We start from the raw sequence: 14,262 nt of genomic DNA, 5'->3' as shown, positions 1-14,262 counted from the left end.
TAGCACTATAGGAGATTCAAGCCGAAGAAGTTCACTGAAGTTAGCCAGGCTTAGACTAGAGGCAGATGAATTAAATGAGGGAACAATAGGGTTAGACAGAGTTGACTCATACCGTGAAGAGGAGTTGCGTTATTTGTGCAAACTAATTACCAACAAAGCAGGATTAGTTTATCAGAAATTAGCAGATCTGACAGAGACATATGATATAGAAATTGAGAAAACAAAGCATCTGAGAAGAAGTTACAGGTTAAAATTTGACTCAAAGGATATTGAGAACACGAGAATACCGGGAATAAAAATTCACATTAGGGAATGAATTCAGAGCATTCAAACATGGGGAGCATTAGACAAATGGGAAGGCAGATGAGTAAAGAAACAAGACAAGAAGAGAAGAGAAGGGATTCTGCAAATTTAACTGTAACTGTGCAGCAGACTGATGACCCAGTGAAAATATTACCAATGAGAGAAATTCCGGGAGGGAATTTTGTTCATGACCCTTGGAGCAGAAGTTGCATTTTGTCATTCACAAATGATTACCCCAGATTGAGAGAGAAACCAGTGGAATGGTACCAGCAAACAGATAGATTTGTGAAGCTTGCAAAATGCCTGTGGGAGGATTTGACCACTCTATTGGAAATAGTATTCCTAGCATACTTGTGGTTTTAATGCAAAAGGAGTGTAGATTGGCCGACAAGAGAATCTCTGAGAGATTCGGTTACAGGTGCACCATCTCCTGATGTAATGGAATACTATTACAAGGTGATTGAATTTTTTAAAACAAGAATTTCCCTCAAGACTATTGCTTGGCAGAGAATAGACAGGACAGCACAGGAAGGAAAGGAGTCAAAACATGCGTATTATGAAAGATAGTTGCAGGCGTTTAAACATTACAGTGGTACAGAAACAATTGAGCCAAACGACATGATTCATTTTGTGTTTAGATTTGTTGAAGGATTAAGACCTGAGATTAGCCAGGTGATTAAGAGCCATTTGATTTGTTGACAAGCGAAGCCGACTGATGAAGTATCGCAATATGCTAAGTATTGCAGTGACGACATTGAGTTGAAGCAGAGAAAGTTGAAGGAGAAGGCAATGGCGATGCAGACTAAAGCGGCACAATCAAGAATACAAGGGAATTTTCCATAGCGGCAGCAGGGAAACGTGTGGTTTCAGAATCAGGCAAAAGGTCAAGGTGGAATTGGAAATTTGAATACTATAGTCACTCAGAATGATGTGCAGGGAATGAAAAGGTTGTTCCTTGTCACTCTTACAGTGGCCTTGGACATTGGAAACGGGAGTGTACGATGCTAGGTCAGGAAGGTGTTGTGCAACAGACAAATGAAATCAATTATTTTCCTAACATGAGAAGACCAAGAATGAGAGATCAAAATCCTCATTTCCATAATAATGTGAACTGAGTGCAAGGTCGTCAGCCTATACAACAGATGCAAATGCCACGTTTGCAGATGCCCCAGTCGCAGCAAATGCAGCCCCAAGACCAAATGGTACCTAGGCAACAAATTCAGATCCCTCAAGCCCCAATGGAGCAGCATGTGATGCTTCCTCAGCAGAGCACAGGTCAACGGTTTAATATGAGTAATAACACAGTAAGGATGAAGTGAATGATGACTAGGTGAGTGAGAGTTCAGATGAAAAAGAATGTGTGTTAGCAGCTTCATTAGAGGTAGATCAGAAGGGTCCGTATGGGACGGGAAAGGTGATGGGTCACAAAGTTTCATTCTTAGTCGACACAGGAGCTACACGATCTACAGTGAGAACTGCAGAAGTTCCCCAACCTGCCCCTTTCAGGGAAAACAGTGCGACTTGGCAGGGCTGTGAATGTCATACTAGTACTACTGAGGTGACATCTTTGCCCATACACATGGCTGCTGGAATTTTGTGGCAGCGGAGGCCAAATTATTCAGCAGTGTTGCCTAAATTATGCAGCAAGAAAAAGCAAAATGATGCTATGTTATGCGCAGCATATTTTATAATAGTAATACTTCATTATTTTCTAATTTTTAGGGTCGAGCCTGTGTTGCATGCGCTTGCGTTACGCTTGCGAGATGCTTTAGGAGTTAGAAAAGGGCTCGGAGCCCCATCCATGCCATGTCAGTGTCTTTCATTGGTTCGTGGGCTTGCCTCTTCAAATCTGCTTGCTTTCATTAGTGGAAGGCACGCATATGCCATGCCTTTTCCGGTGGTTAGCCCTTCTCGAGCCCAGCGACCAAGTACTGAAAACATGCAAGGCTTGCTGTTTCCCGTCAGGTTTGTGGACTACTTTTTATCTTTTGTTCGCAGCGCGATCCTGCTAGGCAGAAGTCGAATGCTTTGCATAACATCGGCCCTGTTACATAGTTAATTGCACTTTTGCCAATAGGTTTCACTACGAGGGCACTGTAGCAGCGCGATCGCTCTGTTTTTATCCATTCAATGTGGCAAGAAAAATCTGGTTATGAGTTTACAACTGCTAATAGCTGTAACTTGGAGAAATAGGAGACCCTATTGCATTGCAATGCATGTTACACATGTTAACACTATCTGTGCATCGGTTGCATCTAATTCGTAACATCTTAACCCCCAAATATAGAAATAAGCATCAAAAAGGTGACCACCCTATCTTTGCAAAAGGCCTTCCTCTGCGCTGCATTTTTCGTAACGTTTGAACCGTTTAAGGTAGAAACACATTTTTATTGTTGAAATCTTCAGTTTGCACTGAATATATAACAAGTAGACTTCAAACAATGAACCGATGAACTTGTAATCGAAGATGGCCGCCAACGGCACGCATCAATCTTGTCCTATTTCAATTTCGAAGTCTATATCCACACACTACTTCCGGCGCTCATGATAAATGTTCCGCCCAAATTACGATATAAGAAAAATTCCTCCTTTGTTCTTACGGTCTGTTCGAAAGATATCGCAATTTGCTCGAGCATTTTGTTTATTATATGTACGGTGCACTCAGCTCAAACTGACATTGCATTCCGATATGTCTTATGGGGTTCATTATTCATCTGAACATCGGGGGAGCATTATATGAGCTACACCGGAAGTGAGTTTCCATTGAACTGTTTCCGGATAAAAGAGTAGTCGTCACTTCCTCTATAAGTAACCGCCGGCGGGACGTCGAGTCCGTGGTGGAATTTTTTTTTCCTTCATAGAAATCGTCGCCAATCGGCGGCATCCGAACCGCGACCATGGTAAGGAGGAGCGGGGAATGGCACGGGGCACCCCTTTCGACCTGGGAAGAGTGTATTTCGGGTGCTGGTAGATGGAGTGCCCCGGGAGTTAACATCGTAGCGGGGGCCGTATTCGGTCCCCAGAGTCGGGTACAAGCTGCTCGTTGAATGGCGCAATTTTGTATGCAAAGATATGGTCATGTTGTACAATGGTTAGGAGGTAGGGTTGCTTCTGGGTCCGAAGCCTGAAGGTTCGTTGCGAGTCCAGTTGAGGAGAATAATCGATACGCTGGGACCAGTTGACGCGCGCTGCCGTGTATAGACTGATGCAGTCCACCAATAGATGAAGTACGGTTGTTTAGGTGATCTTATTTGGCACAAATGGAGGGGAGTTAAGGTGGGTTGTGTCTGTGAGATAGGCGATGCATCCTTACTCTGCCTCCCATTTGGGTTGTAGAGGCAGGGTAATAAGGCGTGGTCGAATTATGATCAGTAGTGAGAATCACTTGTACAAAACAATGTGTTTTGTTCTGTTGGACGTGGACGTACATGAAAACCCAGTGGCCCTGGCTTCGTCTGCAGGCCCTGGAGCTCTAGACAAGAATAAGGAACGGATATGTTTCTGTGCGACACGTTTGACTGGCGAAGCTTTACAGCCGTGTACTTAACCCGGGGGGGAGGGGGCGTGGAGACTTTCCCGTTAATTGAAAACCTGCCTCGAAATGTCTGCTAATTTTATTTAAAAAGATGTTCAATCTTCTCTATGAACGTCCCTTTCTTGTTCCTTAGTTTCACATTCCGCAGTGTGCACATTAAGGTATATTAATGCCCAGTTTAGCCTGGTACTGCTGTATTTTGTTGGGTAGGGCAGGCCATTGTTTGGTGTCTATGATGTCCTTGTTGAAAGCGGGATGTGCCGGCCGCACCCTCACGTGGAAACGAGTTTAACACCAATGTCCACCACCGCCACATTCCTTGCTCTGCTGGTATACAGTGTAGAACCCTTAAACAATCGGTAAAGTGTGGGATGTTGTGGTGCTGCTTACAGACCATGCCTTCAGGTGTAGCATTTAAGCGCCCCTCTAAAACCTGGGCCACTAGAATTAAGCGTAGAAGAGCCCCCAATTATGCGTCAGGTTTGACTAACTTGTGCTTCAAGAAAAGGAAACTCGTGCAGTATAATGTGCCATGTATGTTTATTAGTATATTTGTGGTTTTAACACTGTCTAGGCAGATGTTTAACATCACTGGAACCAGTTTGAGAACCAAATACAGAAGTGAGCACCTGAAAGATGACCAGTTAATCATTGTGAAGGGCTTTCGACTGCACGCCAAATTGATCTGTTTGAGCTACAAAAAATGTTTTAATATTCGCATATGGTGGATTATGTCGCAAAAGCAGCGAATCCATAAATATCCAAAAAGCTGCATACTTTCAGCGGCCCTGTATAAGGACACTAGTTCAAAAGGGTCCTGTGTACCGTTCTGTAATTTTGTAGAGTATTCATTTTGTACTCAACAGGAGCCAGTGCTTGATACATGAAATTGATTTGTTGTGGGGAGTAATGATCAAAAGTAACTTTAACATCTCTCCTCAGACAGTGGGTAAGAGCAGCAAGATGCTACAGCACATTGACTTCAGGATGCGCTGTATCCTGCAAGATGGTCGCATCTTCATTGGAACTTTCAAAGCCTTCGACAAGCACATGAACCTCATTCTGTGCGACTGCGACGAGTTCAGAAAGATCAAGTAAGCATTCAGTATTCCGAGAGGCAATGCTTAGGAAGCGTATGGGAAAACCATGTAACATATATGTGTGTGTGTATATGAGCAGAAAGCTTTTGAATATTGATTTTTTTAAATGTATTTTTTATTGTTCGTTTCTGCTTCAGTGATTGAAACATACACGCCTACATACACAGTACAATACGAACAGAATTAAACTGAACTTTTTGTCAATGTAATCTAGAGTTGGGCGTAACGTCCGCTGGTTCAAAGATGTTTGTTTTTGTATATTCCATTGTGTGGATTACAAGTGTAGTGCCTTAGGGAGGCTCGATTGAAGACAAACCCTGCACCTTATCGCTTATCGGGGTAACTGATTTACTTTATCCTGTTTATTTTATCTGTGCAGTTTAAAGTCCCTTCCCTGGTGTAAGAGGAAGGGCTTGGAGGTATTGATAAGATCTTCTTAGACCCATCGACAAGAAATCTGTACAATCTGAATAGCTTTTGATATTTTTGCATCAGCCTAAAGACGTTGTAGGTCTACCTAGTACACAGGGGCTTGCAGGGTAGATCTTGGATGTCCCATCTCCTTTACTTGTGCCCTTCCACTGCTCAATTGTAGGGAATTTCGTATTGACCCCCACCCGAAAAAATATAGTAGTATGTCAGGAGTTACGTTTTAATCAGAGCACCAAGAGAATTTCGAATAATCGGCCCACTGTGGTCCAGTCGTTAGGTGTAGTTTGAGTTCTGTGGGTGCAAGCATACACCTCCTTGTTGACTGTCGGAACCCCCTTCCGAGAACCGCAAGGTAGCGAGGAATTACTACGCTCAATAGCGGCGGCTGAGGCCTCTTGTTCGATCTGTCCTTTTCGTGTTCTGTTCAAATAGTATGTTCCGGCCTCCAACTTGTGCTGCGCAATTGGGCCAGCTACTACCATGTAGGCGCTCTACCATTAATGGTGGCGTGGGTAGAGTAGTCCAGTGCTTTTGAGAGTGCCAGTTTAGGTGTAAACACAACTCAATGCGACCTCCAGTACATCAAGTCTACAAACATACATTTCAGATCTTATCAGTGAAATAAAACGATCCCTTGCTGAGTCGCCATTACGGCTAGTCCACCCGAGTCCTGTCTAGGTTCACTCCTCTGTTCTGAACTGTCTAGTTTGACAAACTAAGCAGTTTGATTCAGTGCTCTCTCCACTTACTGTGTAATCTAGACTTTGTTTTTCATTGCAGGCCCAAGAATTCTAAACAACCGGAACGCGAAGAGAAGAGAGTCCTGGGTTTGGTGCTTCTCAGAGGGGAAAACTTGGTATCCATGACCGTAGAGGGACCACCCCCAAAAGATGTAGGTGATGCCTAGCTGATTTTGACCAAATTCAAGTATTCTAGAAACTAGCATGCTGATTTGCTCTCCTCAAAACGCAGGGACTCTTAGTCACTGTTTGTGTTGTATTTGTAAACTTAATACTGGGCAGTGTGTGCTTGAAATAACATGGGCGCATTGGAAGTGTATGCTTTTCCCACATGTAAGCTTTCCTAGAGCGCAATCTTTAAGTAGACATTACTTAATACACGTAATTGCACTCTGTTTAATCATTGTGTTTTTTTGTTTTTTTTTTCCTTGCAGACGGGTATTGCCCGTGTCCCACTGGCAGGAGCTGCAGGAGGCCCTGGTGTTGGTCGTGCCGCAGGTAGAGGAGTACCAGCAGGGGCCCCTATGCCACAGGCACCTGCTGGTTTGGCCGGTCCAGTCCGAGGTGTTGGTGGACCGTCCCAACAGGTAAGTGCTGTAGCTGTCAACCCTTAAGATTTATTTTTTTTTGTCTGGATGTAGACTGCTTGCTGGCGTGTTTGGAGCTGTGCATTGCTGTTGGGTGTGGTGGATGGCTACTAAGTTAAGCTGTATTTCTTTGTTTCAATTTTTTGGTCACACAAGCATACAACCCCATGTATAATTCTTCTATGGGCTTCCATCTATTTCATTTGTTAGGTTCAGTGTCATTTATAAATCTTGTTTTAGTGGTCGGGTACTTTTTTCTCTTTTCTTTGGGAGCAGGCCCTATTGCTGTATATAATAGCTGCCTGGCTGGCTCCTGCCCTTCCTTGGTGTATGAAAGTAGCCTATTTTAGCAGGCCTGTCATTGCAGCATGTGTGAAGTGCGCATGCACCCTTTTTCACTACAGGTCAATAAGTCACCCTGTGGTGGGCCCTTCTAGCCCAGAGGGCAGGGTGCAGGGACATGTGTGAGGGCACCTCTGCCCTAGCAGAGGTACCCCCCACAAACTCCACTTCCATTACCCAGGTGAAGTCTGTCTCCTCCTGATAAGTGGTCACCTGGCTGTGACCAATCCCCCTTTCAGGTATATTTAGGGTCTTTTGGGTACGGTCCTCAGATTCTTGCTTGCAAGATTCAAGCAGGACTCCTCTACTTCAGCTTCTAGCCACTGGAATTGTGACTGGATCGTCGGGAACCAACAACCTGCATCCACAAGACTTCTTGCAACAACGTTTCCACGGCTCCTTCCAGATTCTGTAACATTTCCCCGGCCCTGCCTTCTCTCAGGATGGTAAGTCTTCCTTCATAAGAAGGAATGTCCCTTCCCTACAGCCACGAACTGCAACAACTACCAGCTATGTGGATCTCCTCATCTGGAGCTGTGTGGATCCTACATCACTGGTGGTGGTCCGGAGTACTCCTTAGCCCTCTCTGCCAGCTGTCCAACTTTTCTATGCACAACAGTACCATGTGTATCATGTCTCTTGCAGCTACTGAGGCTTATTGGCATCTCCTTTGAGGGATCTTTAGGCTTTGCGTAGCCCCAGCAATGCACAGCCCTCTGTTTGCTTCCCTGGGGTGTGGGATCCTTCTCCAGTTGTGATGCGTGGGCTCCTGCAACTCCTGGTTCCATGTCCAATGGGTCTCATGTGGAGACTGCCTTTCTTCTTTGGACCCTCTGCAGTTGAGTCCTCCTGGACTTTGCTGGCCCCCTGCAGTTCCACTCTTGCTTCATTGTGACTTCTGCCTTTGCCAGGGCTTGTTGGTGGCATTTCCATGCCAGTGATCGACTGCAATCATCCATCCGGTGTGGGACGTAAACTGCATCCTACAGGAACTCTTCACCTGCTCCAGGACTGCGTTCCTGGCCATCGTTGTCTTACCGTCGACCAACTCCTGTGTCCACAGCTGGGTGTGGATTGGCTCCTGGACCCCCCTGCATTTTGAACTTGGTCCCCTTCTTCCACAGGTCTTCTTCAGGAATCCACCACTGGTTTCTTGCAGCCTTGTCTGCAAGTTGCATTAGTGCTGGATTTCGTGTCTCCTCTCTTCCTTCCCCCCCCCCCCCCAAAAAAAAAAAATTTGCTAGAGCAGTCAGTACACACACTACTGGTCCACTATTGGGACCTCACACATAGCTCCATCAGCGCACCCCAACTCTACCCATCAAAGTCACTTCATTTCCTATAGTGTGACCCTGCTCGCATTTAGTTTTTACATCAGCTTGATTCAGATTTTCAGTCCCACTGCCAAGCAAATGGAACAAAACACAGCTTAGCCGGTGCACCTCAAGTCTAACAGCCAATGTCACTGTTGATGGGGAACCACCACAGCTTCACTTAAAATCCATCAATTCTAACCTTAAGTGCTTGTTTCTTCTTGGTGCTGAGGCTTGCACAAACACCCTTCAGGACCCCTCGCTTTTGTGCCACACTTTGACTTCTGTTCCGCGGCAGGGTCCAGAGACCTAAAGGACCTACCTCCACTCTAATTACTGCTGTATTTTCCTACCAAAATTGCAGTCTACAATTCTCCTTTCTTATTCCAGGGCCCATGACACTGTTACTACACTCTTTGTTCTCCATTGTTGTCCTGCAAGACCTATTGCAAATGCTTGTTTTATTATTCTTTGGCACTAGAGCAGTTGTCCAGACACTGGCACGTTGTAGTTGGTTCGGGTAGCACCCATTAAGAGGAGAGATGGGATGTGCATGATACAGAGGTATTGCATCTTGGTGATGTCATTTTATTTACCCACAAATTGCTTACCTTTGCCTTTCACCTCCCAGGTGATGACTCCACAGGGCAGAGGAGGTCCTCTTGGTGCCAGTATCGCAGGAGCACCAACACAGTACCAGCCAGGTGGGAGGGGTGGACCGCTTCCTCCAATGGGCAGAGGCGCACCACCTCCAGGTATGCAAGAAATAGAATCAAATGGTCTCCCAGTTGCTGTTGATGAAAAATGCCTTTTTCTGAATTGATGAACTAGTATTAACACTTAATTAGTTGTAATATAGGTTGGTTGGGGTACTTTTATGATTAAGAATTTTGGCGTTCTTCAAACGTGCAGTTTTCTGCTTTTTAACTTTGCTTTTTTCCCCTCAGGCATGATGGGACCACCCCCTGGAATGAGGCCACCAATGGGCCCACCTATGGGCATGCCACCAGGCCGAGGAGCTTCAATGGGTATGCCTCCTCCCGGAATGAGGCCCCCACCCCCTGGAATGAGAGGTGAGTTCAAGATCAGCATCACTTGATGAGTTGAATTAGCATGCTTGTAGAAAGGTTGCACTAAGTCAATTAAATATGACACATAGGCTGACAAGGTGTAGTGCTCTCGTCAGTGGTGCTATCTTTGTAGCTTTTATCCAACCCTGCCTTAAATGGCCTTAATCAACTTGTTTTAAAAACTTAACCTGCAAGACTAATACTAATCTTTAACTTCTATAGGTCCGCCACCTGGCATGCGTCCTCCCAGGCCGTAAGCCACAGGAATGTTGACTTGTTCGTGGATTGAAAGTTGATTTCATCGGAGTGCTGCATATGGTGAATGTCTAGGCTTAACACGTTCTTGACGCTGAGATGAAAGTGTTACTGCCTAGAGGAAAACTATCAGAAGATGCTGTTTGTGTACATTTTTCTAATTTACTTGTAAATGTTACTGTTTTTAATAAACTTCTAAAAGCTGTAACTTTTCAGTTCTTAATTACTGCTGTGAATGTGTACTACTTTATAGAAGGGTCTACACTTGTTTTCTGTAGTTTCTGTTCAGTAGCTTAAGAAACTGATCAGTCTGATCTGTGTTGATTTGTGGTGCGTTCGCCTCCACTTGCCTGCTGAACGAGGAACAATTTGTGGGAAAGAACATTACATAAGTTGGTGTTTAAGTTTGTAGTTGGCAAAGGAAAGCTCACCACTGGCATTATTGGTAAGACCAAAGAGCTTCCACCTCTTTAAGCTTTTCTGCCCTGTTATTTATTTCCATAGTCTGCCCTGATGCCATGCGATCTGAATGGTTATCTTTCGCACTTTTTTTTTTTTTTTTTCTTTTTCTTTTCTTACATGTAGGAAGCTGGCCTGATGTGTGGTGAGCACCAATGGTATCACCTATTAAATGAGGTGTAGTCCGTGTCTAGGAAGCCATGGCTCTCTAGAGGTAGCTGTGGATGAGCAGCCAAGGCTTATTTAGGAGGCATGCAAAGCCTTTACAGTTCCACTGAAGTGTTGCAGCACTCACCCAACTGAAACAACCACAGAGCTACAAAATTAATAGGTACGTTATTTTAGTGACAAATACTATGTGGGCAGTACCCCCAATTGGAGGTAAGTAAACACACTTAGTACAGTAACAGGCAGGAATTAGCCTAAAATACAATGGAAGAGTGAAAGCAATAGACATTACTGAAGATAGTGGGGTGGCAAACCATATACTAAAAGTGGAATGCAGAAGCTGGACCTCCACCTAAGGAGGTGGAATCGATAGATGGGAGCTGGAGAAACTAGGAAACCCACAAGGTATGCACCAGAGTGCCATCCTAGGACTAGGAGAAAAGAGGTAAGTAACTGGTTCTCCACTAACCCACCAAAAGGACTTTAAAGGAGGATATTGACAGGACCTGGCAAAGACCAATGTCTTGGATGAAGATAGGAGGAGTGGCTGGGGACCAGCGAAGTCCAGGGGGAGTCCCGGGTGACCCTCAGCAGTGAAGTCACAGGAAGAGGAGGCAGCTCTCACAGGCATTCCAATCCCCCCCCCCCCCCCCCACACAAGCTTCCGGGGCATGGGAATTAATACTTCCTTTGGTTGCAAGTGTGGTAGGATATCCACATGTTGGTTATGAAAAATTTGGTGGGTTGGGGGGGTGGTTGTCCTGGTTGCTACTTTGTAGATTTCAGCTGGCAGAACATTGTCCAAGAATGCCATAGTTCGTGTGTGTGTTTTTTTTTTTTTTGGGCTTCCAAGGCGGGGTGCGGCTTGGGTGTAACAGGTATAACTTAATCTTGTGGTACCATGCTTTGATACACTTTAATGTTTATTTTGCTATGCCAGCCTTAGAGGGGGTTCGACCTTGTGAGGCTTCGCAAAGGTCGCAGAGCTTACCAAATGTGTGATTACGTAATACACGAATACATAAAAGCCCAAATAACCTCTAAGGTGTGCACAGCACTTTCCAGTAAAGGCGCGGAAATAATGCTTCCAGCTCTATACCGAGTGTAAAAGCATTAATTATGTGAACCTTTATGAACGCTGTTAATACTTGCAGATCCCAAGTGTCTGAGGAAAGTAATGACCAAGGAAGGCCATTCTCGAGGAAAAGAACTGTAGGGGGCATGAGTGTAAGGGCTCAGATGGTGGGCCTCGTGAGGACAACATTAAGCTTCCACGCATGAGTTATTTTGGGAAGTATGTCCTGAAGACCCTCCATGAAAAGCTTTTACTGTTGGAATCTTGAGGGCTGAATGGCCTCTATTTTGCACGTAAGATGAGCAGCAGCGAAGTGTGGGTGTTCTGGTGTGTTGGCGTGATTTCTGTAGATCTAAAATGTCTTGAATATTGAGTATTAAGGGTCCCATGTGTTTGGAAATAATAGTTGAAACATATTTTCCAGTCTGTGGTGTAACAGGCTTGTATAGTGATAAAAATCCTGTAACTCAAAGGAATTGCAAATGTCCAAGCAAGCTTTTTTAGCAAGGGATTTTAGGACTGGGGTCAGTGTGCTCCATTCTCGTCTTATGCTGCCCCAGCTGCCTACCCTTGCACAGTCCATACTGACCAGACCTGGCTGCCTACATTGAGCGTCTTCGAAACATGGGGTTTATATTTAAAACCTGGTCAGTTCAAGCTTCCTCCTCATTAGCTGACTTCTAAAATAGTAGCTGCTGTAGTGGAAAACGAGCATTGACAGAACTAATCAGTATTGCCTTTAAAATGAGATTTGGCTTTCACAAGCTTTGAAGTAATGCTTATATTAGAAAAACGTTTCAAAATAATGTTGGACAAAAAAAAATAAGTATGCCGTAAACTCCATATAATTTACATGTATCATTCTTTGTATATGACATGCGTTTTTTTTTAACACTTCACTGAGCAAGTTTAACAGATTAAGGCAATGTCTGAATGTTGAGGAAACGTTTGCCAAAGCCTAATTTACTTTCCATGGGATTCAGCCATTTGGTAATCTGTAGGAGCAGATGTATGGGCCTCCTGGCAAATGTAATGCAAAGTTCACATAATACATAAGTAGCCAGATGAGTGTAGCAGATGGCCCTTCCTTCAGAGCTATAACAGGCTATGTGCCATAGCTTGTGCTTTTATGCAATAGATGGAATGAGATGAAACCAAAACAACTGTCTGCTCTTCACTCTGAAGAAAGTAGTTCCACACAATCAAAAGGATTGTAGAAGGCTATGCTGCAGGAGATGAAGACTAAGGTGAACCATTGCAGAAAGGGACTGCTGTTTTTTTATTAAGATTTATTTTGTTTTTATACCAAGAAATCTAATGGTGAAGTTGAATTTTAATATGTATATTAGAAATCAAACTTTTAAAAGGTTACCTTAAGCTGCTGGAGGGTAACTTGCTTTGGCTCAAGTAAATCAACAACTTGTACTTAGCCTGAATCAGGCGTGAAAGAGGTGCGGCAACTGCTCCCATAGCATTCATGGGGAGGGAGGTTTTTTTGTTCCGCTGCCTGCACCTGCGGCGGGCTAGAGGGAGTAGGAGTAGAAACCCTGCTAAGGCCATAGAGAAAGTGTGCTAAGGTAAGTATGGGTGTGCAGAAAGGTGACAACAGGAAGTGGCACCTCCAGCCCACCCTCCTCTCTCTTTATGGGCGAGCGCAAAGCTCTCCGTCCATTCTGTAATCTCTTTGGGCTTGAAACCACACCCATGCTAAATCAGTCAATAACATTGGTTCGTGGGCTTGTCTTTTAAAATCCGCTTGCTTTCGTTTGTAAAAGGCTCCGCTTGCTTTCGTTTGTGAAAGGCATGCATACGTCACGCCTTTTCTGGTGTTTAGCCCAACTACACAGCACCGGTAAAGTACTAAAAGCATACAAGGCTCAATGTGTTCAGCCTGGGATCCAGGCTACTTTAACTGTTTATTTTCCACTCAGCGCGATCGCGCTGCATTTTACATAGAGCAATCGCGCTGCATGTTTTTTTTGCGCTTTACAATGCTAATAGCGCTAACTCGAACAAATGCGAGACCCATTGCATTGAAAATGCTTGTTTTTGGGTGTTGCTGGGCAGAAAGTTGGGGGGTGGGGGAGAGTGGGTGCCAAACAAAGGACACAGCCCTTCGCCAATAGGGGGCCATTTGTTTTGAATTTTACCCAATGCATCATGGGGGCGTGTCATAAAAGGGGCTACCGAAGGAGCCTAGCTGTAACCACCGTGGCCCAAGCCATCAGAGATTGGGCCAGCTCCAGCCATGTGGAGAAGTGTGGCTCAATGGTTAGAGTGGCAGACCCTGAAGCAGAGATCTGGCTCAAGACCAGGGTTCAAGTCCCGCTTTGGCAGGTCTTGGGCTCAATTCCCCTTGACCAGATAATTCTCGCCTTGGTGCCTAATCTAATTCATGGGTCCCACTCTGCAACTCTGGGCAATAGCTTGCTTAATCTCCACAACGGCCCCAAGCGCTTGGATGCCTGGCTTCACCCTGGGGGGGGGGGCTCAGGAGTGGGCGCCTCACAGGGAAAAAAAGCCAGGAGGGGTTCCATAGCGGTATGAGTACAGCGCCTTGAGACCCTAACGGGTGAGTAGTGCGCTATACAAATGCTAATTTACATTTTACATCGTGACTCGGGACCATGCCTGAGTGAGGCCCAGCAGTAGGAAGATATGGGGGAAGAGCCACAGTAAGACTGTTGCAGGGCTTCTGGAGGGGTCGAGAGGAAGCCGGGATTTTGAATCCAGACAATGATCTTAAAAAATAAATAAAATCATAGCATTTTCAAAGTGGCCAATATAAACGATCATAGCACTTTCAAAGTGGCCAATATAAACGGAGTGCTAAGGTGGCTTTGCAATATTTATTGTCAGGGTAAGGAACACAAAAGACTAGCA

At 44.9% G+C, this 14,262-nt stretch overlaps 1 protein-coding gene across 1 annotated transcript; it reads left to right on the top strand.

Moving 5' to 3' along the window:
- The first annotated feature begins 3,070 nt into the window (after positions 1–3,070).
- SNRPB (small nuclear ribonucleoprotein polypeptides B and B1) lies at positions 3,071–9,885 on the top strand. The gene is made up of 7 exons (XM_069243481.1): positions 3,071–3,203; positions 4,781–4,932; positions 6,151–6,262; positions 6,545–6,697; positions 8,984–9,107; positions 9,300–9,425; positions 9,645–9,885. Exons 1-7 carry the CDS (start codon positions 3,201–3,203, stop codon positions 9,677–9,679), a joined length of 705 nt encoding a protein of 234 aa, XP_069099582.1. The 5' UTR covers positions 3,071–3,200; the 3' UTR covers positions 9,680–9,885.
- Positions 9,886–14,262: the final 4,377 nt, after the last annotated feature.

Source organism: Pleurodeles waltl, chromosome 7, assembly GCF_031143425.1.
Source record: "Pleurodeles waltl isolate 20211129_DDA chromosome 7, aPleWal1.hap1.20221129, whole genome shotgun sequence".
NCBI lineage: Eukaryota > Metazoa > Chordata > Amphibia > Caudata > Salamandridae > Pleurodeles > Pleurodeles waltl.
Note: the sequence above shows the minus strand (reverse complement) of the source record. Positions and strands in the feature narration are given on the sequence as shown.

Excerpts from the sequence above, each read along its gene's own strand:
- SNRPB (XM_069243481.1), top strand. Across the intron at positions 6,698-8,983 it reads TTGGTGGACCGTCCCAACAG|GTGATGACTCCACAGGGCAG; the intron begins GTAAGTGCTGTA and ends TTCACCTCCCAG. Across the intron at positions 9,426-9,644 it reads CCCACCCCCTGGAATGAGAG|GTCCGCCACCTGGCATGCGT; the intron begins GTGAGTTCAAGA and ends TAACTTCTATAG.